This window comes from Drosophila santomea, chromosome 2R (assembly GCF_016746245.2).
Source record: "Drosophila santomea strain STO CAGO 1482 chromosome 2R, Prin_Dsan_1.1, whole genome shotgun sequence".
Classification (NCBI taxonomy): Eukaryota; Metazoa; Arthropoda; class Insecta; order Diptera; family Drosophilidae; genus Drosophila; species Drosophila santomea.
This window is the reverse complement of record NC_053017.2, coordinates 9313073-9333474: the sequence shown is the minus strand read 5'-3', so window position 1 is coordinate 9333474 and position 20402 is coordinate 9313073. Positions and strand designations below refer to the sequence as shown.

The 20402-nt window shown below is 45.4% G+C and overlaps 7 protein-coding genes across 8 annotated transcripts; 4 read left to right on the top strand and 3 right to left on the bottom strand.

Annotated features, from left to right (window-relative positions):
* Positions 1-406: 406 nt before the first annotated feature.
* LOC120447148 (probable peroxisomal membrane protein PEX13) lies at positions 407-2388 on the bottom strand. Of its 2 annotated transcripts, XM_039628595.2 has the most exons (4): positions 2187-2388; positions 1424-2125; positions 1141-1370; positions 407-1008 (listed from the first exon to the last, which is right to left on the bottom strand). In XM_039628595.2, the coding sequence occupies exons 2-4, from the start codon at positions 2104-2106 to the stop codon at positions 587-589; spliced, it is 1335 nt and encodes a 444-aa protein (XP_039484529.1). In that variant the 5' UTR covers positions 2107-2125; positions 2187-2388; the 3' UTR covers positions 407-586. The 2 variants fall into 2 exon arrangements, with proteins under 2 accessions (XP_039484529.1, XP_039484528.1); XM_039628594.2 differs by having other exon boundaries at positions 1424-2388.
* A 212-nt stretch (positions 2389-2600) lies between these two features.
* LOC120444827 (transmembrane protein 183) lies at positions 2601-3810 on the top strand. The gene is made up of 2 exons (XM_039624783.1): positions 2601-2757; positions 2822-3810. The coding sequence occupies exons 1-2, from the start codon at positions 2691-2693 to the stop codon at positions 3808-3810; spliced, it is 1056 nt and encodes a 351-aa protein (XP_039480717.1). The 5' UTR covers positions 2601-2690.
* On the bottom strand, positions 3808-6959 carry LOC120445735 (sulfhydryl oxidase 1). The gene is made up of 2 exons (XM_039626305.2): positions 5407-6959; positions 3808-4578 (listed from the first exon to the last, which is right to left on the bottom strand). The coding sequence occupies exons 1-2, from the start codon at positions 6829-6831 to the stop codon at positions 4093-4095; spliced, it is 1911 nt and encodes a 636-aa protein (XP_039482239.1). The 5' UTR covers positions 6832-6959; the 3' UTR covers positions 3808-4092.
* An 866-nt stretch (positions 6960-7825) lies between these two features.
* LOC120445849 (probable palmitoyltransferase ZDHHC24) lies at positions 7826-9037 on the top strand. Its single transcript, XM_039626481.2, has 2 exons — positions 7826-8124; positions 8177-9037. The coding sequence occupies exons 1-2, from the start codon at positions 7887-7889 to the stop codon at positions 8788-8790; spliced, it is 852 nt and encodes a 283-aa protein (XP_039482415.1). The 5' UTR covers positions 7826-7886; the 3' UTR covers positions 8791-9037.
* A 106-nt stretch (positions 9038-9143) lies between these two features.
* On the bottom strand, positions 9144-11349 carry LOC120445848 (protein PTCD3 homolog, mitochondrial). The gene is made up of 2 exons (XM_039626480.2): positions 10896-11349; positions 9144-10838 (listed from the first exon to the last, which is right to left on the bottom strand). The coding sequence occupies exons 1-2, from the start codon at positions 11220-11222 to the stop codon at positions 9207-9209; spliced, it is 1959 nt and encodes a 652-aa protein (XP_039482414.1). The 5' UTR covers positions 11223-11349; the 3' UTR covers positions 9144-9206.
* Positions 11350-11618: 269 nt separating this feature from the next.
* LOC120446607 (glutathione S-transferase E14) lies at positions 11619-13777 on the top strand. Its single transcript, XM_039627647.2, has 4 exons — positions 11619-11824; positions 11909-12109; positions 12171-12293; positions 12383-13777. Exons 1-4 carry the CDS (start codon positions 11675-11677, stop codon positions 12605-12607), a joined length of 699 nt encoding a protein of 232 aa, XP_039483581.1. The 5' UTR covers positions 11619-11674; the 3' UTR covers positions 12608-13777.
* A 5038-nt stretch (positions 13778-18815) lies between these two features.
* On the top strand, positions 18816-19973 carry LOC120446558 (muscle-specific protein 20). Its single transcript, XM_039627576.1, has 3 exons — positions 18816-18971; positions 19133-19465; positions 19533-19973. The coding sequence occupies exons 1-3, from the start codon at positions 18942-18944 to the stop codon at positions 19722-19724; spliced, it is 555 nt and encodes a 184-aa protein (XP_039483510.1). The 5' UTR covers positions 18816-18941; the 3' UTR covers positions 19725-19973.
* The last annotated feature ends 429 nt before the right edge of the window (positions 19974-20402 follow it).

Here is a 20402-nt window from a genome sequence, read left to right as displayed (position 1 = left end):
TTAAGTTGACAACGGAGTGCAGATAGTTGCGAAATAATCAACCTACCTAATTAGTAATAACAATTAAACAAGATATACATTTTTCAGAATTTGTATTTATATTATTGAACCTTCTTCAAGTGAATACAACAACATACAAATACAAATTAGTAGAAAGTCAAGTATAAGGCGTTAACAATTAAGTGTCGAGCATGTAGTTGTGTAATAAATCGAAACAATTGCATGGATGCAAAGGAAATTACAAACAAGTGAGACGAAATCGAACCGAGTGACAAGTTAATAAAGAAGTAATTTGCATATTGTAAAATATGATAAACCGAGAATTTAATCTTTTCCTCAATGGCTTGCACACATTTCACAAAGCGAATAACATAAGAAGCCCCTGCACCACCCAATAAGTCAACAATTCATGACACCACATATGGTTAATGTTTACTTTCATTGGGATCGCTGACTAATTAACATTTACAACTAAATAGAAATATACAAAAGGCGAAAGCTAACTTAAAATACAGGGACATACATATACAGAAGCTGAACCAAACATAACTTAAACTTAAGCTAATTCCCCGAGGATTTGGCCGGCTCATGCAAAGCCCTCGCCCTGCACAGCTGACGTCGTTGATGGCGGACCCAAAGGTGCCTGTTGCTGGGCAGCCAGATTGAAGTCATAGTTCATCTGCTGCTCCAACGGAGGAGACGCAAAGGCTGCCGCGGACAAATTCATTAGTTCCGGCTGTGGCTGAGCGGGCTTCATTTGATCCTGCATCTCTTGGCGCATTTGCTGTGGTGATTTCACATAGCTAATCGGAATGATGCCGGAGGTTTGTCCGTTTGTGGTGGCTAGGGCCCAGCCGGTGTTCAGCAAATTGAGCGTCTGCTGGATGTCGCGGGGAGCCACATGGAGCGTTTGTCCGGCGCGCAGTGAAAGCTCGCTCGGGCTGCGACCCACGAAGTCGTAGACGGCCTGAGTCTGAATTGGCGCAGTCCACTTGGCCGGATTACGGGCTGTTTGGGATGAGAGCACAGTCGTTATTCGCAGCCTTATCTTAAGAGGCCTTATCGGCCAGATTATAGCACATGGACGGAGCAAAGTGCTCTCGATTAGATAAAATGGACTGTGCAATGTACAGGGCTTACCTTCCTCCTGGGCGGTGTTCGTCACGGTTCCCAGCAGCTTCATGATCAAGTAGGGAGCAGTGAAGATGAAGCTGATAAAGGCCAGCACCGGCCAGGGTGAGTTTCCCTTTCGTGGAACCTTAGGTGCCCCTCCCGCCTGGGCATTGCCTTCGTTGAGTGCCTCGGCAAAGGCCTTCTTGAAGGCCGCCGATGAAGGGTCCAGGTTCGAAATACGCAGCCAAAAGAGTATCCTATAACGAAATACATGGTTAAATTGGCTTCCACACTTTTGCACCGCACTCACTTTCTGTAGATCCAGTTCAGACCGCGGAATATGGCAAACGTGGTCCAGAACTGGGCAAAAACACTCCGCAGCCGTACAAAGTTCGTGGCCACGCCGAGAATGGCCCGGAACGAGCTGGTCAACGCGAAGAATGTGGAGTCAAGCATTGAGGCGATGTTCCCAATGGCCGACACTAGGGATTCGATGCTCTGGAAGGCTGGGCGCGAACTGGCCTCAGCCATATGAATGAACCGCTGCTCCGGATCGTTGTCGCCCAGGGCTCCAAATCTATTGTATCCTCCGCCGAAGCCGCCGCCATAGCCTCCACCATAGCCGCCTCCATACCCGTATCCACTTCCGTATCCACTTCCGTATCCACTTCCGAATCCACTGCCAAACCCACTTAATCCACCATATCCAAAGGCGCCGCTGTTGAATCCACCATATCCCCCAAGTCCGTAGTTGTTTCCGCCGTACCCGGTGCCGAATCCACCGAACTGTTGTGTCTGCTGGAATGGGGATTGTGGCAGCGGAGGGGGCTGCGCCGGTCCGGGAAGCGCCCTAACATTGCCGTACGGAGTGCGCAGCACTGCCTCCGGCGGAGATCCTCCGCCGCTGGATACGCCCACTCCGATGCTGCTCGAGGGCGGCAGCAGGGGCGCCTCGCTGATCACCGCACTGCGCAGGTTGTTGTTGTCGACCATGGTGACGAAATCTGACTGACTTGGGACAAAAGGAAAAGTGCTGTGAACTTTACCCCACGGCACGGTAGTTGCTCTCGTACGTTCGGGCCGACTGTAGATTTCTGGCTCTGATTTGGCGGTCGGTAAGTGACTGCTTCGTGCGGATTGGCTATTGCTCGTTGCTGTTGCCTCGGAACTCCAACAGAGGCTTATCAACGAACCTTTGCGAAACTTTTGTTTTAACAATTAATCAATTTCAGCAGTTGTAGCGTTCTATCTATTTCCAGCTAGATTTCAACTAGAGATGGCACTTAAACAGAGTGACCAGGTCTCGCTCTACATGGCTAGAGATTGTGAGTTCGGTTTGCTTCTTTAAAAGTTTGATTTTGATAAGCTTGTGGCATCGTAATAAAAAGTTATATTGCATTCCGTCAAGATTTGTGTATTATTTCTTGAACAAAACTTTCTCTTAGTGTTATTTTCCTGCATACAATTTTAGGCCTAATTATAATTGTTGTTTTAATACATGCGCGACGGGTGACAACTCTGTCGGGCATCGCCAACTCGCAAATGAACAGCTGTTGAGCCTGCGATAGCACAACATAATGAGTTTGGATGCCGATTGTGATGAGTTTATTCAACACAAACTATTCCGCACTAGAGGGAAATGTGGTAAGTTGACCCTACCGCCCACAGAGCGTTCCTGAATGTCGGTATAAATTGACGTGACCCACAGCAATATATGCACGCCAATCGGATGTCTACGTCGCAGTGAAGCAGAAGTCCACATTCCGAGCCACTGCACCCACTTTGGCCATGGCGGAGGGCAGCAACAACAATGTGATCAACATGCGACATGACATTTGGTTCCACATATCCATGCACATTGATCCGGAAGACGTGCAGACCTTCGCTCTCATATGTAAACAAACCGCTAGACTCGTGGCTTCTCGGGCCTTTTGGCGCAATCTTTACCGGCGTCACTGCACTGGAGCCACCTCTGCGTGGAATCTGAACCTGCCCCCCGAGCTGCAGCTGGAGCAGATGCGCAATTGTGATACCCAGGCCCTCAGATCACTTGTCCTCGACGCGCTCTTCCACTGCTACCGCCCGTTGAAGGTTCGCCTGCAACTAGGCTATAGCTTGGACTGGCTGTTGAATCGCATCCTTATATCCAGTTGGCAGACGCAGAAGCAGTGTCTGTGGATTATGTGCTACAAGTTTTCGAACCGACAGCCCCATGTGCAGGACGAATTGGAGACGGACCCCAGCGAAGTTGTAAATGACTGGGAATCCTTGGCGGAGGCTGATACGGCGAAGCTTCCTCTTACTTTGGGCAATCCCAACGAGGGTGTGGTTATGCTGATTGTTCTCTGCCGCCACGCCGTGCCAACTGCCAACATGTTATCCTACAGCCGTCAGCAGGCACGCTATCGCCTACGGGCCACCCGGGAACTCCTCTGCAGGGATATGTTGGCTAAGAACTTAGAGCTGGACTTCGCCGAGGATGGCTGCCAAAATGTGTCTGTAACCATTAAACACGCTCGCATCGAAAAGTACAAAGTACTGCCTTGGTGGCATCCGAAGTTCCAGAGATTAAATAAAACCCTCTCCTCATACCAATTGTCTTTCCTTATCTGCAATATTGCTGTATGTGCACCTTATCACAAGTGCTACCGCCCAAAACATGTGTTCAACATGCAACAAGTGTTCGCAATCGTGTAGCATTGATCGTTTTTATTCAAACTGTCACTTCTGGAGGGAAAAATCACATTTGCATGCCTAAAAAATAAAGCAATCAGGTGCATCGTCGTGGTAAAAAGCGATTATGTTAGGGGTTACAACTGGCAGAAGACTGTTCATATATACACACTTTTAACTTAATTATAACTCTAAATGCCACGAATACAAAACATGCAAGGATGTGGCGTGTTAAATTCCGTTTCTGGATGTTCGGTGTCTTTTGTTTGTTGTTTAGAATTAGGGGAAGCTTTTCTGTGGATTAACCTACACCTTGCCCAGAAGGTCGTGGCCATAGGGCTTCTTGCGGTATCCCTTGAAGGCGAACAATTTAAATGCCAACACCATCATCACAATGCAGAAGGCGTACAGCAGCATGCCCATCCGCATATCCATGTCTGTAAACACGCTTGAGATCTGTCGCTTCTGCCGCATCTTGTCCGCCGTTGGGTGCAGCAGCTCCTCCCGCTGCACACCGTACCGGCTGATGAACTGCGGATTGTGTATGTTCTTGAGGAAGCCCAACACGGCGTCCTTGTTCCACTCGATCTCTAAGTTCTCCGACTTGGAGCCGGGCGTACGGTAGCATTCGCTACAGCTATCCGGAGCTGGGAACTGCTTCTTGGGGAACTCTGGATCCTCGGTGGCGTCGCCCGCCAGTCGCTGGTTCACCTCGTTGTGGGCTGCCCAAAGCCACAGAACCGCTTCCTCTTTGTTCGGCACACTCCAGATTTTTCGCCTCGATGCCATCGCCTGTGAAACGTAAACAAAATAAATTACTTAATGCGTGAGCGTCACAAAAAACCACTGTTGTCACAGCTGCCGAACGGAAACCTAGTTAATTACAGTGGTACCTCGCTAAGGGCAGCCCCGAAATGAAATGCCACTGTGTGCTATATCAATTTACAGGAGGTTTGCTCAGCTGTTAAATTATTTTCCCTAACTTGCTATTAAAGTTTCATGGAGAAGTCTGAATTAATAAATGATGTGCAACAACCAGAATAGAACTCAAAATAGATTTGAAATGAAACAGTATCGTTAAAAAAAAGATTAAAATTTACCTGAAAACAAGTCGCCCTTGTAGCCTACTAGTAAATCACCTGTGTAGTTAGCCTCAAGAGAAAGTAGGTGTGTGACTCACGGATTATAAATAACAAACAAAATCTCGGCTCAGCGCGAGGGCCAGAACAACTGAATACAATTATCAAAGTGACTACATCGTGATTATACAATTAGTGTATTATACAAGCCGCACTACGTGCAGGGAAATCAATACCAGTTAGGCAGTAAAGATTACCCGTGAAACCCCGGATTCGGAGGTGCTGATCCGCACACTGGCTTTTTTAATGAACACAGCATTAAATTATACACTAGTTCTGCTGTTTAATGGTCTAATTCGGGCGGTAAATTAGTTTTCTGGTTAAAAAAGATCGAATTGGCATGCATGGAAAATTCCGACAGTCAGCACTCAAGTCTTTTGTTTGGTAATCAACTATCCTACCCTACCCCATAACGATCGCCTTCCTAATCAGCACTATTGTGGTCATTAGCACGTAGCTTCCTCCCCGCCTGCTGACTCACCTGAAAGTGCTCGGAGCACTCAGTGCAGCCAAAGAAGTTCTTGATGTAGCCGTGCATGGCCTGCAGAACCTCCAGCGGATCCTGGGACTCCTCGTTGTTGGCCGCCTGCACGGTCATGAAGTGGAAGAGCGTCCACAGGGAGCAGCTGAAGCCGCGCAGGCGAGGACTGGATCCAGCGCATCCCACAAAGTGGGTGGAGGAGTAGACGGGCGAGAGGTGGGCCTCCAGACGTTTTAGCTCCTCCTCGAACTGTCTGCCCGACACTTGATCATTAAACTGTACCACGAAGTCCTTCAGCTTTGACACCAGCTGGTGGCCATTGGCACCCAGCGGATTGTAGCGCTGCAGCACGGCCAGGAATCGCTGCAGGGCGAGCAGTTTCTCGCCACTGATCTCGCCCACCTTGGACACCTCGTTGTGGAGCACTGTGCGAATGGCCTGCTCAAGATCCGCCTGGTAGACGAAGTGCTTGTTCCGGTGCACTTCGTCGATCAATTCGTTCTGTCCCGTAATCTTGGTCGCCGGCGTAGCCGATGGTTGGTGCACCTTTACTGGCCTGGGAGTGATATTCTTCTTACCCAGCACTTCGGACAGCTTCTTGGCATAAGATTCACCATTGGTAGATTCTGGCGCGTACGCCGTAATCTCGCCCTTGCGATCCACCAAGCTGAGGGGCAGATTGCTCGTGTTAATCTTGAACTTGGCGGCCACTGCAGGATCGATGACGCGACGGACGCTCACCGTTGGCCACTGGGTCATGAACAGAGCCAACTCGACGCCTACAGTGGTGTTCTCCGGTTCGTGGACTACTGCCACGTACTGCGTGACGCTGCTGAGACCTTCGAACAAACTGCTGGCGGAATCGTTCTCCGTTAGGGAGTGAAAGTTTGGCCAGTAGGAGTTGTTGTGGCTGCTGGTCAGGTTCTCAGCGGCCACCATACCTGCCAGTATTTCGCGGATCTCGTTTATATCCTGCGTTTGCAGACTCTGGCCGTAGTGCTGAGGACCCGGCTGGAAACCGGGGCCCAGGTAACGCAGCGTTGGATAGCCCATCACCTCGTAGTTGCGGCAGACGCCATTGTTCTCCTCGGCGGCGCAATCGATGGCCGCCACGATGAGCACCTCGGACCAGGGCAACAGGTGCTCCGCTACCGCCTTGTACGTGGGTGCGAATCGGCGACAATGGCCGCAGTACGTGTTGTAGAACTCGACGAGTGCTCCGCGATTCTGGTCCACCACGGTGGAATTGAAGTTGTTCACCGTCAGGCGGACAACCTTATCGCCGTCATCGTAGAGACCCAGTGAGGGATCCGATGGAGCGGACTGTTCCTTGAGGAGCGCCTCATATCGCGGAAGGGGAACGCCCGCGGATGCGAAGTCCACCAGCAGGGCGACGGCTAGAATAACCAGGTGCGTCGCCGACATTTTGCGGATCTATCCAATTTGCGGTTGCGATTCGTACGGAATGCGATGTGGAACGCGACTGCTCTGCTGCGATAAGATTTGACTTCAGCGAAGCATTTGGAATGTTTTACGGTCGCTAGTGGTTTGATTAACTGCTGGCAGGGATGCCAAATCAACTGCCTTATAGCTAGAAGTCAGCTAGTTTCAAAACCCGCCGAGCGAAGCGCTGTTAAAAGCGGTCGGTGCCAGCTAATTTATGCACTTTTGAATTACTTTGGCTTATTGTCATTAAAACAAATTGTCATATATAATTTCCAGCTACAAGATTTTACTATCACTGCGAACTAGTTCCAAAAAGTTTCAATAACTTTAATGGAAAAATATGAACGAATAAATAATACATTTATGTGCACCTTAGTTAGGCAGTGTTTCAGATCTGCTTGACCCTTACATTAGGGAAATGATTTTTTATTGTTTAGCTAAATATTTTGTTTACTCTTTTGTTTCGTTCATGGTGTTTGATAAGCCCCATAAAAAAGGCACTCATTTATGTATGCATACTCATATATTTAGAGAAATGTCATTAAAAATACCAAGAAATAAGAAAAGCTTTCGCCTCAATAAAGTGATGTTCCTTATCAATTTTTTATGGTTTTATTTTATTTACTTTGAAAAACCCATTATAGAGTCGTTATTTTATTCAAAAGAATGTTTGTTTCTGAGTACAAGATTTTATATACTTATTTATAAAATGCAAACTTAGATTAACTAACTAATATAAGCACAAGCATATTGCAGAACTATACATTTTGCATACATTTTATTTATTTGTATCTATTTTCATCTTATTATCTTAAATATTCTAATATACTTAAAATGAAATCTCTCGTTTCTTTTGGAGAATGAATGGACTCTGTTAAATGTTGTCTTATTTAACATTGTACTGGTTTCCCAGCGGTAACAGTTGTGTTTTACCGATTTGTTTGCCCGGTTAACAGAGTTACCGTTAGCAGCACTGCCAGAAATCGCTTTGCAGCACTGTCTCAGTTGGGGGTACAAAAAATAACGGGAGCAAGATGATTTTGCGCTCGTGGGATCGGATTAAACCGCGTTCCGTTTCGGATTTCGCATGTTTCCTCCTGGTAGCTGTCTTCGTGCCCGTGACATACATCTTCCATGTCACCATTGTCATGCCGGAACTGTTTGCCATCGGAGGCTTTTGCTACACGTTATTCTGGTTGGCCAGCCTCTTCGTCATCTTCAACATCACCTCCAACATGCTGGCGTGCATGCTTGTGGACACTAGTATACGGAGTGGGTAGACAGCAATGATTTTTTGGTATCCCTTCTAAGATTATCTTTATAGAGGAGTTTCTGAAGCCACCGATGGATGCGGGGCAGCTGGCCCGGTGGCACTCGTGCCACGATTGCCAAACACTGGTGCCACCTCGATCCTGGCACTGCGAAGTGTGCAACGTGTGCGTGCTGAAGCGGGACCACCACTGTCGATTCACTTGCTGCTGCATCGGGCACCACAACTACAGGTACTTCTTCTACTACCTGGTGTACATGATTATCGGCTCCTTGGCGGCCGCCATCATGGAAAGCATCTATCTGTGGCATCTCCATCTGGATGTCTACTGGCGCTGGTCCACGCTGTTCACCATCTTTGCTCCTGTGGTTAGCCTATTGCTGTCGCCAAGCTGGGAGTCCTTCTACTTGGTCATATATGATCTCACCCTTCTGGGCTTCGCCATATCATCCCTGCTCCTTGTCTTCCACTGGTCGATATTCAAGAGCGGTGCAGTGACAAGGGAGCGCGGTACAAGGAAGTACGATCGCGGCTTGCGGGGTAACCTGGAGATGGTTCTGGGCAAGAGAATGCATCTCACCTGGCTGTCGCCGTTTCTACGCAGTGATCTGCCCCACGACGGGGTGAACTGGGACCCCATAGCCGCCTTCTCTCCAAAGGAGGAATAGATCTGAATTGTGTCTTAGCCGTTTTTCACACTTATTAGAGGCATTTACTTATATTTACTTCATAACAAATTACTAATCAGTATTGTTTATTTTAAGACGCTCTAGTCACAATTTCTTCGGGTACATATATCATAAATTTTATACTAGTCAATATTTGGTATTGTTACTCACAACTTGACCAAGAGAAATTAATGTTTAATGTTTACAAATCTCACATTTGATCGGCTGACATGTTAAAATAGTACAAAACCCTTTTATTGACATAAAGCTTTACAAAATATTAAGAATACTGTGTATTCAGTAACGTGTATTCTATGGCAAAGTTTTAAATTATTCTGTTAAATGAATACTAGTATTTAGTTAATGGTAATTTATTTAACAGCGTTCATTATATCAATTACAAATCATTATATCTATTACTTGTCGAGGAAACTTTCGCCTACAAGCGATTTCAGCTTGGACAGGTGTGTTTCATTTAGGGTAAATCCTTCGTGAATGCGTTTGGCTAACGCCCTGGAATCGATGTTGTTTTCAACGGCGTATTGCAGGGCGAACAGCGCCTGGCTGGGTGACTTCTCCTGCACACTTGCGTCCACAAATTCCAGCAGAGCATTTAAGCTGGGTGTTCCGGGAATCCTGTGCTGGTTTTTGTCAATGTGGGCAAAGACCTCCGTCGCCTTCTCGTAGTTACCTCCGCGAACGAGAAGCGTGAGTATATCTCCCAGCATTTGGCCGGTGAAGGACACCTTTCGGAGTCGCTTGATAGCCTCCTCCACCCTTTCGTACATATCCAGCGCCACCTTGGCGCCCTGCTCCGGCAACTGTGCTTGGGCTGGGGAATCTGCATTGGGCTTATTATCTACCAAGATGCGAAGTACATAGAGTAGAAGACTCTCTCGGTGCGTGTGATCAAATACCACCATGTCAGACCAAATGCGTGGCACATACTCAACGCCGCCGTTGATCTCAATGGCTCTAAGAATCTCCTCCATGATACCCGGTTCGGGAATGTAGATGTTGGGCACCAGCAGGTCGTAGCTCAGCATGAATTCATCTATCGACTCGGTTTGGCATAGCAGAGCTAGATAGTTGCGGTAGTAGATTGATTCCTTGAAGGAGTCGCCAATCAAATCGTAGTTCTTGCCCGTGTGCAGCAGTTCGTCTACCTTCTTCGCCAGCGATTTGTCGTGTAAATGATTGCGGCACACATCCATGGCGGTGGCAAAGAAGTATGTGTCTTTGGGATGCTGAATCTGGAACTCCTTGCCAGAAATATCGTTAAGGATATCCACAATAACATGGGACACTGGTCCTCTTTCTCGGCAGAAGATGATCAGAAGGTAGTAGTAGCTTCCCAGGCTAGGACTCACACCCAATTGTTTGAATTCCGGCAGAGCCTGCAGGGCAGCCGTGCGCGCCAACTTAAAGTTGCCAAAGGTGCTAATGCACTGCAGCACCGCGTTCAGAGTTCCCAGGTTTGGTCTCAGCTTCTGCTGCGACATTTCATTCAGAAGCTCCGTGCAGAGCTGCCATCGCTGCTCGGCTGTGTCCTTCAGGAAGCTCGCTATTTCGATAACGGAGTTGAAGGTGTTGGTGTCCAGTTGCACCCGCTTCTCGCCAGCCTCCTGGAGCAATGCGTATGCCCGCTCGCACTGCAAGTACTTGGCCATTCCACGGATAAGCGAGGCATATGATTGCGGCGTCTTGGGCTCGATTTCAGAGTACAGTTTCTCTGCCAGATCGCCATCCTTCCAGGTCTTGCCACCACGCTCTCGTCGGCGATTGTTCTGCATGAACCAGCGCTCTTCAATGTATTCCGCCGGCAGCGGTTCCTGGTTGTTGTGGAAGCAAACCAGTTCCAGAAGGCTCTGCTTAAGATCGGGACTGATTGGATTTCCCTTTTGCTCCAGGAGGTTGTAGACTAGAACAGCGTCTTTAAGTTCACCCTGGGAAATCAGTTGGGCAAGGGAGGTCTCGTCCACCACCGAATCCTCGGTATAGACCATGCTAGGTGCGAATTTCTCGATGGCCGGCTGTGCTTCTTGGTGCTGTGACATGGGAAATGATAAGTATGTATGTGGTAACACTTTCACCTGGCTTCTCACCATAAACAGATCGCGGTGCTCCTCCTTGATCCACTTGGCCGCCTTGCGTCCCGATTCCTTTGACATGGCATAAGTACGTTTCGCCGCATTGGACATGGGTATCAGGAACGGGTCATCGTGGTACTTGTAGTGCGGTGCGGTATGATCCCTGGCCACGGTGCCTGCCAGAGCCTGGAGGAGATCGGTGGGCGAACGCTCGATCCGATTGGGAATCTCAATGGGGACATCTTCCGCCGGCGCCGCTGTTGTGTAATGTGCTCCGCTGGAACTCAAGCTGCGAGCGATGTTCGCCCTGGGCAGCAGTCTCAATTGGCGCGAGAGGTACATTGTTTAGGGGGCTGGGCACAAACTAACCTGACTTTCAGTAAAGAAACCAAGAAAATTAAATGTTTTTCTGGTTTAATTGGGGAAAATGCAGGTGCTTCTTCTTGCCCAAAAAGTGTGGCTGATCAGCTGTAGCTAACAGTCCGGTTAACAGTGCGGGTTAGTATGTCGTTTTTCAGCACTATATCAGGGATACCACACGAATTTAAAAATGAGCGCCAATTTTAAAATGTCTTCGTTATCTTTCCAATCTATTTACATTTACATTTTTGTATGTTTCGGTGAAAGTGCACATTTTAATTTAAATAAATTAAGCAATTTTTAATAATGATATGATGAACTTTATAGAAGTACACAAATGCCACATGTGCCACTGCGACATATGCTTTCCAATTCAGTTACTGATCGGCTTTCAAGGCGTTCGTTTGTCTGTTTTTCTACCTGATCTTAACGATATGTCACAGCCCAAGCCGATTTTGTATTACGACGAACGCAGTCCGCCCGTCCGCAGTTGTCTTATGCTAATCAAATTGCTGGATATAGATGTCGAGCTAAGGTTTGTGAATCTCTTCAAGGGCGAGCAATTCCAAAAAGATTTCTTAGCGGTAAGTGAGAAAATTTAATTTATATGCAATTCATTATAATTATACGAAATCGTTAATGGTGTTTTTATATTGTGGCATTTTTAGTTGAATCCCCAGCACAGTGTGCCCACCTTAGTCCATGGTGATATGGTGCTGACGGACAGCCATGCTATACTCATTCACCTGGCGGAAAAGTTCGACGAGGGCGGTAGTTTGTGGCCCCAGGAGCACGGCGAACGGATGAAGGTCCTGAACCTCCTGCTCTTCGAGTGCTCCTTTTTGTTTCGGCGTGACAGTGATTTTATGGTGGGTGTTTTGCAATTAAAACTAGATGTTTACATATATATATTGTTTTTATTTTTCACAGTCGGCGATTGTCCGCCAGGGATTCGCCCATGTCGATGTGGCACATCATAAACGCAAGCTGACCGAGGCGTATATTATCATGGAGCGCTACCTGGAAAATAGCGATTTTATGGCAGGGCCACAGGTAAAAAACCACCTCATCTGATTGCGATTCCCTGTCGTTGTGGCGGCTCAATTAAGTCTAGAATTTCACCTTTGTTGCCGCGGTTTCAGCTGACGCTCGCCGACTTATCCATCGTGACCACATTGAGCACCGTCAATCTCATGTTTCCCCTGTCGCAGTTCCCACGTCTGCGGCGCTGGTTCACCGCGATGCAGCAGCTGGATGCATACGAGGCCAACTGCAGTGGCTTGGAGAAGCTTCGCCAGACGATGGAGAGCGTCGGCAGCTTTCAGTTCCCATCATCATCCGCCCCAGTCACCGAGAAAGTGGAGTAGCACTGCTCATCAGAAGGCTTGTTTAATTAAGCTGCCAACGGGGTTGATTCGATCGCTTACTTTGCTTATAATCATAAATTCTAAAAAATATTGTTTATATAGCTGAAGTCCTAATTAAACTTAAATTGTGATTGGATTTCATGCATACAGATATTCATCTATGAAAATAGCAATACAAAGTGAAATATTCTTATTAATGCCAGATGATAATTTTCCATAACATATTTCTTAAGTACGCCAATTAATAATTATTATAGAAACTCGTGCGAAATAATTTGATAAATTTCCCTCTTAAAAGCGTAAACTATTTAGGGGGTAAACGGATATCTAAACATCCAACCCTTTTATGTGGGTGCAGCCAGAGTATATTTGCTTTGGTGAAGGGAAAATATATGTGTATTTCCGCCAAATTCAAAGTAATTTAGCGGTTGGCCGCGACCCTTAAGCAAGCTCATTAACATATATGCGAGTGACCCTTGTTTACATCCAAAACGCTGGCAAATATTTGGCTGCTCCGGACGTTTGCGCCCTAATGACAGCTTGTCAGGCCTAATAGCCATATCGAGTGCCCTCCAGTTGAGCGGGGTAATCCTGTTCGAGGACCAGTTTGCTAATTGCTCCGCATCGAACCTCGAGGAGCAAGTAACTCGATGCCCTGGTCAGCCAACTCGAACAAACTTTGGCGCACGCACCGATCTCCACATACACATCCACGTCCATCTTTACAGCTTGGCGTCTACGTGCACCTGGTCCTCTCGTCGGATGTCTGCTGCTCTGCTCCTCTGACCCTCTGACCGCCTGGCTTTTCAGCTGCCAAGTGTCGGGAAAGATGCAGCCATTCCTAATGCCTCTTGCTGCCATCCGAGGCGGAGCAACATCCATCCAAGGCACGCGGCAAACTTTGCGCTCAGCAAGTTTTTCAATTTCACCCGGCGTTGTCTCAACATTTATCTGCCCTTCACGTTGTCAGTGCTTGTACAGAGATTTTTTGTCATGGCCACCGGAATGCTTTAGCTTTCTGTCAACGGCCAACCAAAAGCGCATCCGGGGCCCCAAATATATAAAACTGAATAATTTTACTTAAGCTCTGTCTTACTCTTTTGCCGCAGAGATTAGCAACTTTGTCTGGTGATTTGCATCAATTTGCAATTTTATGTGGGCAAGCCAGTCGCAATGAACAATTTGTATATGCACAAGTGTTTCATGAATCAGAATAGCTTTTAATACTTAAAATATTGTTGTTGCCTTGATTTATAATTATTAACCATTACTTTATTATGCCAAGTGTTCTCGAAAACGTATGTATATTGCATTTTGTTTTATAAAGGAAACAAATAATAAATATTTGCAACACAAAAATCTCTATACATTTTTTTATAATGTCATTTACGGACGTCGTATATTAAAAAAGTTTTAGTTGAACCACTTACTTTTTTCCTTAGAGCATAAACTGTGTCGACACTCAAAATGAAGCATTTTTTCTACCACTTTTCTGTGTGTATTTGCATGTCGCTTAAATTCGATTAAAGGCCACGTTGCCCCATACATGCGACTTTATTTATGGGCAATTCCAGCGGCGGACGATGATGATGCAATGCCACCCACTGGGAAATGTCCAAATGCCTCAGCCTCGCGGAATCCAATTGATATATAAAGGCAAATTTACTGTGCGAACTGGGCGGAAAGGCAATTTAATTTAAATAATTATTGTTGTTTTTATGAAGCTAAAATAAATAATTAAAATCGAACTGGCAAGGACTTTTCAACCGGCATAAATTAGACACAGGAAAACACAAGTGTAAAATTCGAAGGGGAAACACGGTGGTTACAAGTTTACTTTTTCATAAAAAAGGCTATTATTTTGTTTTTCCAAAACAATAATTACAACCATAGAAAGGAAAATGCAAATTAAGTATGCCCTTCGTAATTTTAATGTGGAAATTACAATCTGAGAAGCATAAACAAATGCACAAATGAAATGAAATTTCAATTAATAAATTTAAAATGGATTCATTTCTTACAGCATACTTGTAGCCACATTATATAAAAATGTCTGTGATTTCTTATTTACCTATGCTTTATGTTGTGTGTTTCTTTGCAAATTAAATAAAAGTTTTCAACTTTCTCCAATCTCCTTATATGTTCACACATTTCCTGGCACAAGGAATCCCATAATTGGGCGTATAATGGCTTCAAATTAGCATAGCTTTTAAAAAGTGGAGCCCATCCAGGAGAGAACCCTAATGCGGCACACGTTGCCATTTACAAATCGAGTTATGGATGACAGGCGACAACTTTTGTGACAAACTTTTCCCCTTCGCAAGTGATGGCAGGAGGGTCCAGAACTCCTTGAGCCTACATCGTGCAAATTGATTTAGTGAAAATGCTGCTTTGAAGTCCGCCTGCTCAGCCCCTGCCAGTCAATTTGTCCAAATGGAAAGTTTCTCGATGCGGGGCAGTGGATGAAACCTCATTACAGGCTCCTAGTTGCACCCAGGCAGCCAGGCAGCCAGCTTTAAAGTGTTAGCCAGGAAATTCAATTAGACCAGGCCATTCCACGTTGCCAATTCCCATTGCCCAATGGGCGCATTGTGCGCATTGGGAACATTTGGAGGCCAGAAGTCGTCGAAGCGTGATACTGAAATATTGACAAAGTTTTCGCAATCGACCATTGGGACAAGCGATTTTGGGTTTAGCTCTTCGATTATTACTTGGGCCAATATTTGCTGATTTTATTTCGGGTCAAACATCTCTCCTTTGGCCGCTGCTGAGTTGGTCGTAAACTGGAAAGCAGTCACAGTTGAATTATTGATTAAAAATCCGTATACTTTTCGGCCAACTAACCGCCCTCGCAAATATTAATTTCTATTATATTACTTTCACCTTCCGTATTCTCTGCCAGCTGGTGGAGCAGAAAGACCTTTCTGTTGTGGTTGAGTGCTAGGCATCTCGGTTGCGGTCCAGCTGAATTTCTAATTAACCTTTTTTCGGGTTTTTCGGGGGCGTATGCCGGGCCACACCCACATCGCCAGTATCATTTATCTGAGGCTTACGTCTCAAGATTTAGCAAAGTCCGTTTGGTTGAAAGATCTTGGGTGAAAGCCAAACAGAACGGAAGAGAACAAACATCTATCAAGCAAGGTGTTCAAAAGATTCCGCATCGCAATCATTGTTGAACCAAGTTTAAAACAAAATAGTATTCTTATTTCAAATTAATTTTAAAATGCTCTCTGGTCTTAGAAATGAGATGAGAAATGAGTTAAAAATTTATTGATAAAATAAACATGTAAGTAATATACATTTGTATTAACAACAAAGAACATATCCTAATTGACCTAATTGATACGTGGAACGTGTGTTGAGCCCATAAATAAATGCAATTAAATTTTATGATTGGTCAAAAGTTGGCAGTTATTGTTTCGCTTAAACCAAAACATTTTGGGTACAAAAAAATTGGCCAAAAGGTAAACAATTTTAAATACAAAACATATAATTCCTCCAACATTGTGCTACGAATGTTCTCTCGACGACAAAGTGAAAATGTGAAATTTATTTAATTGCTTTTGTCGCAAGAAGCTGAAAAATGTCTACAGAAATTATGAGAAACTTATAAATAACTACTCGATGCCATGACCGCGGCGAATCGAATGTTTATTTTCGCTAACAAAATGACGACATTGGGCATGATTTTCCAATTAAATGTTGAGCTTAAATAAATAATGCGTCTATTTATAGACGGCCAACTCACTGGCAATGGGGCACAAGTTCCCAGTATCCGTGTTCTGTATTCGAAACGATGTTGTCCGTTTTGTGTTTGTTTATAAATGAAATTGCAGTCTGCAAACTGAAACGCTTGACTCAATTTCCGTTTCCGCCCAGCTTCACTGTAAGCCAGCGGAAGCGGCACAAATGCCAGCAAGTGGTTGCTCGATGCCCCAAGGGCGCGCCGAATCCTTTGGATCCATTGGCTCCGTTGGATCTATTGGATCCCTTGGTGCCTTTTTCCCCAACGACCTCATTTTCGCTTGACTTCATTTCGGATATGCGTTGCCATTTTCGGACCATTGTGTGCTGGCCATTTTGCGGGGCACAGGCCTTTGGCCTGGATGTGGATTTTTTATGCTGATTTATGGGAAAATAATCCCGCCTAACTTAGCGCCTGCAAAATGGTTCCCCGCCAGGATGTTTGCACACTCGAATCTAATTTTCCTGGCCAAACACAAACACAAGCACACAACACAACACATACGCAATTGGGCCGCCGTGTGTGTCCTCCGTGCAATTTGGCCAAAACGATGGAGGGGAATGTCGCCTGATGAGGATGCATGAAGGACTCTGGGGTCCGGATAAACATTTAATCAGCCATTTGTTTGAATTGCAATCCTAGGGAGGCGGCAGTGCTTTCCAAAACCATCGAGGGTGCCATATCGTAATTGAATTTGATTCTTTCACTTGATGAGCCACACCCCTCGTCGGCGAATGCAATTACAATAATTTAATTGCCGTGAAAAATGGCCGTCCAACTGCGGGGCATTAATTAAATTTTTGGCGAAGACAATAGTCAAAACCCAGCCTGGGGCACATTTAATTCACTTAAATGGCAACAAATGCGGTTTACTTCAATTCGCCGCGTATTTGTTAATTAAAATAAAAATGTAAAAAAGAAAGCGCTCCGTCGACGAAGTGCCGCGGGCCAAGGAGGCGGTAAAAATAAACGAACACGCCATCTGTTTTTCTCGGCCGAGGGAAAAACAAGAAAAGCCTGGAAAATCTCAACTATTTCGGCTCGGTTCCACCTGTTCGGCATCGGGAATTCAGAAATATTCGCGCTACCCATAGCACAATTTCGTCGCGCCTTTTACGTGTATCTCGTAGATTTTCCGAGTGTTATCGAAATTGTATCTGCTCTAGCAAAAGATTTTCCCCCATCCCAAAATAGATATCGCTGTGCGATTTGTTTGTTTGGCTCTCCTCCGAAGTACTCTAATAAAATATTCATTTTTGTTGGGGGGCACGAACTTTGACAGTTCCCAGTCGCCTTGACTGGTCGTCTTCACTTTATTGCCCTCCCGCTGTTAATTTTGAAGGCATGTTTTGGTGACGGCTGTCCTCCAACAAAGTGCTTTCCAATAACACAGGCCACGCAATTCAACTTAATTTTCCGCTCTTAAAGTAATAGCTGTCATCTTGCTTTTTAATGCTTGTAAATGGCTCTTTTTCCCTCGAGGACAATTTGATATGCATTATCAGATTATAAATGCATTGTATGGCTAATGCATTAAATGCAATGTTGCAATCAAGAGAGGTGTTTAAAAGAGCGTTAAATTGTTATTATTAATTTTATTATTGTTAATAGCCCTTAGCAGCCATGTAAACAAAAGCCCAAATCAAAATCAATATTTGTTTAATATTTATATTCATTTAAATCAATCGAAATAGTATGACATTATTTCGACTATTCTTTTACAAAAATAACCGACATATTAACAATTCTATAAAAGCATACATTTCTTGCATGATGTTTTTCTGATTTCCTATATCTCGTCTCGAATGATTACATTTAATTAAATACATTTAAAATAGCAATAAAACCCAAACTTTGAAAACCCGATAGCGTTTGCAGAAAAGTTTATTGAGTACATAGACATTTTTAAAGTTTTAAACGTAAAAATAAGTAAATAATCAGGCGGTTTATTCAGAAGGTCCTCTTAACAAGAAAATGCCCTGAGAACTGCGTGAATATTGTAAGGATGTACTTGTCATCATAAATCTGCCTGTAAATTCTGGAGGATGTGTCGCTCGATGGGAGCCAATTTGCTGCCATTTTTAATTATGACCCATTGCATGCCGATGGAAATTACGGCCAACGAATGCACGCGCCCGAAATGAGTGCAAAATGACAGCAGGACAGTAGCAAGTCCGAAAAAATGCGGCTAACATGCAAATGAGCACTTTGAGCACAATCTACACACACACACACGCACACATACACACCGCACCCATCGATTGGAAATGTGTGAAAATGATGAAGCATTTGGATTTTTCCTTTTTCTCGGCCGATGATGATCTAAAATTATAACGCACGACTCATACGCGGGAGACGGGCAAAGTCGGCGTTTCGAATAGATATACAGAACGCCCACGCTGCGAAATTTTCACACACTCGACTCCGAATTCGGATATATTTTTGGAAAATTCTTGAACGAATTCGTCGGAGAACGCTCTCTCGCGCTTTAAAAGCCGCATACGCCCCGTTGGCTGGCATCAGTGTTAGCTTGTCAGAGCTTTAGTGAAGATCCCGCAGGACCCGAACCCAAAACCAAACCAATCAAACATGTCTCTTGAGCGTGCCGTTCGTGCCAAGGTGAATACCATACCAGTGAAAAAATAAGATCCTTACGAAAATATATGTATACGAGTATACACGAAAATGGATTGAAGAAGTGTGAAATCGAACAACGAGCTGTGTGAAATGTTGTGCCTAAAATATGCCTTTTTTTCTCATTCTTGAAACGATCCATCTAGATTGCCGGCAAGCGCAATCCCGAGATGGACAAGGAGGCCCAGGAGTGGATCGAGGCCATCATTGCCGAGAAGTTCCCCGCCGGCCAGGCCTACGAGGATGTGCTCAAGGACGGTCAGGTGCTGTGCAAGCTGATCAACGTGCTGTCGCCCAATGCCGTGGCCAAGGTCAACTCCTCGGGCGGCCAGTTCAAGTTCATGGAGAACATCAACAACTTCCAGAAGGCCCTGAAGGAGTACGGTGTGCCCGACATCGATGTCTTCCAGACCGTCGATCTGTACGAGAAGAAGGATATTGCCAACGTGACCAACACCATCTTCGCCTTGGGCCGTGCCGTAAGTTCAAAATCCCATTCTAACCCATTTTGAGCCAGGCTAATCTTCGATTTGCAACCCATTGCAGACCTACAAGCACGCCGACTTCAAGGGTCCCTTCCTGGGCCCCAAGCCCGCCGATGAGTGCAAGCGCGACTTCACCGATGAGCAGCTGAAGGCCGGCCAGACCATCGTGGGTCTGCAGGCCGGTTCCAACAAGGGAGCCACCCAGGCTGGCCAGAACCTCGGCGCCGGCCGCAAGATCCTGCTCGGCAAGTAAGCGCCAGGATGGATCCCGGCCCGATCCACACCCTTTTCTACACATATGCTAAGTGAACACACCCGTATATATTTTGTATGATGAAAAACATGAACACAATGCTATTCCTCACCGAAGCAATATACAACACCAAAGAACACACTCACACAAAACAACACATGAAAGCAACGCAAAGGCTTGTCGCCTTATATTAAGTATACGCCTAAGTTAATCTATTTATGAGTACAATAAAGTAATTCAAAAATCCCAGTTTTCCACTTTCCAATCACCTCTATAACCTTGAGCTCTCTACGTTCTTGCTGCTGTTGCTTGTGTGGGTGTACAGACTTTATTTATCTGCCTACGGTGCGTTCTAAAAATGAATTTCATACGTATAGCCAAATAGCTATACTCGTATAGCCATATATCCATATATCCATATATATATGTATCATCGTATCAACGTTATAAACCAAACATCAACACACTCCGATGAGTGTGTGCGATGTGAAACATTCCACCGAAGCGTGTCGAGGTCGCAGCATCAGCGCTGGGCAGAGTTATTATCAAGATGCGCATCTATACACTGACTACCTATACCTATAGTATATATGTAGCGAATGGAATGCCGAAACTCACCTGTCCGAAGCGTGAAATTGTTCACTATACAGTGAACACACACACAACATTATGTGTTGC

Excerpts from the sequence above, each read along its gene's own strand:
- LOC120445849 (XM_039626481.2), top strand. The coding sequence starts at position 7,887 with ATGATTTTGCGCTCGTGGGATCGGATTAAACCGCGTTCCGTTTCGGAT. Across the intron at positions 8,125-8,176 it reads TGTGGACACTAGTATACGGA|AGGAGTTTCTGAAGCCACCG; the intron begins GTGGGTAGACAG and ends TTATCTTTATAG.
- LOC120446558 (XM_039627576.1), top strand. The coding sequence starts at position 18,942 with ATGTCTCTTGAGCGTGCCGTTCGTGCCAAG. Across the intron at positions 18,972-19,132 it reads AGCGTGCCGTTCGTGCCAAG|ATTGCCGGCAAGCGCAATCC; the intron begins GTGAATACCATA and ends CGATCCATCTAG. Across the intron at positions 19,466-19,532 it reads TCTTCGCCTTGGGCCGTGCC|ACCTACAAGCACGCCGACTT; the intron begins GTAAGTTCAAAA and ends AACCCATTGCAG.
- LOC120446607 (XM_039627647.2), top strand. The coding sequence starts at position 11,675 with ATGTCACAGCCCAAGCCGATTTTGTATTACGACGAACGCAGTCCGCCC. Across the intron at positions 11,825-11,908 it reads TCCAAAAAGATTTCTTAGCG|TTGAATCCCCAGCACAGTGT; the intron begins GTAAGTGAGAAA and ends TGGCATTTTTAG. Across the intron at positions 12,110-12,170 it reads GGCGTGACAGTGATTTTATG|TCGGCGATTGTCCGCCAGGG; the intron begins GTGGGTGTTTTG and ends TATTTTTCACAG.
- LOC120444827 (XM_039624783.1), top strand. The coding sequence starts at position 2,691 with ATGAGTTTGGATGCCGATTGTGATGAGTTTATTCAACACAAACTATTC. Across the intron at positions 2,758-2,821 it reads CCGCACTAGAGGGAAATGTG|CAATATATGCACGCCAATCG; the intron begins GTAAGTTGACCC and ends CGTGACCCACAG.
- LOC120447148 (XM_039628594.2), bottom strand. The coding sequence starts at position 2,106 with ATGGTCGACAACAACAACCTGCGCAGTGCGGTGATCAGCGAGGCGCCC. Across the intron at positions 1,371-1,423 it reads CTGAACTGGATCTACAGAAA|GATACTCTTTTGGCTGCGTA; the intron begins GTGAGTGCGGTG and ends ATTTCGTTATAG. Across the intron at positions 1,009-1,140 it reads GAACACCGCCCAGGAGGAAG|CCCGTAATCCGGCCAAGTGG; the intron begins GTAAGCCCTGTA and ends CATCCCAAACAG.
- LOC120445848 (XM_039626480.2), bottom strand. The coding sequence starts at position 11,222 with ATGTACCTCTCGCGCCAATTGAGACTGCTGCCCAGGGCGAACATCGCT. Across the intron at positions 10,839-10,895 it reads AGCACCGCGATCTGTTTATG|CACCAAGAAGCACAGCCGGC; the intron begins GTGAGAAGCCAG and ends CCCATGTCACAG.
- LOC120445735 (XM_039626305.2), bottom strand. The coding sequence starts at position 6,831 with ATGTCGGCGACGCACCTGGTTATTCTAGCCGTCGCCCTGCTGGTGGAC. Across the intron at positions 4,579-5,406 it reads AGTGCTCCGAGCACTTTCAG|GCGATGGCATCGAGGCGAAA; the intron begins GTGAGTCAGCAG and ends TACGTTTCACAG.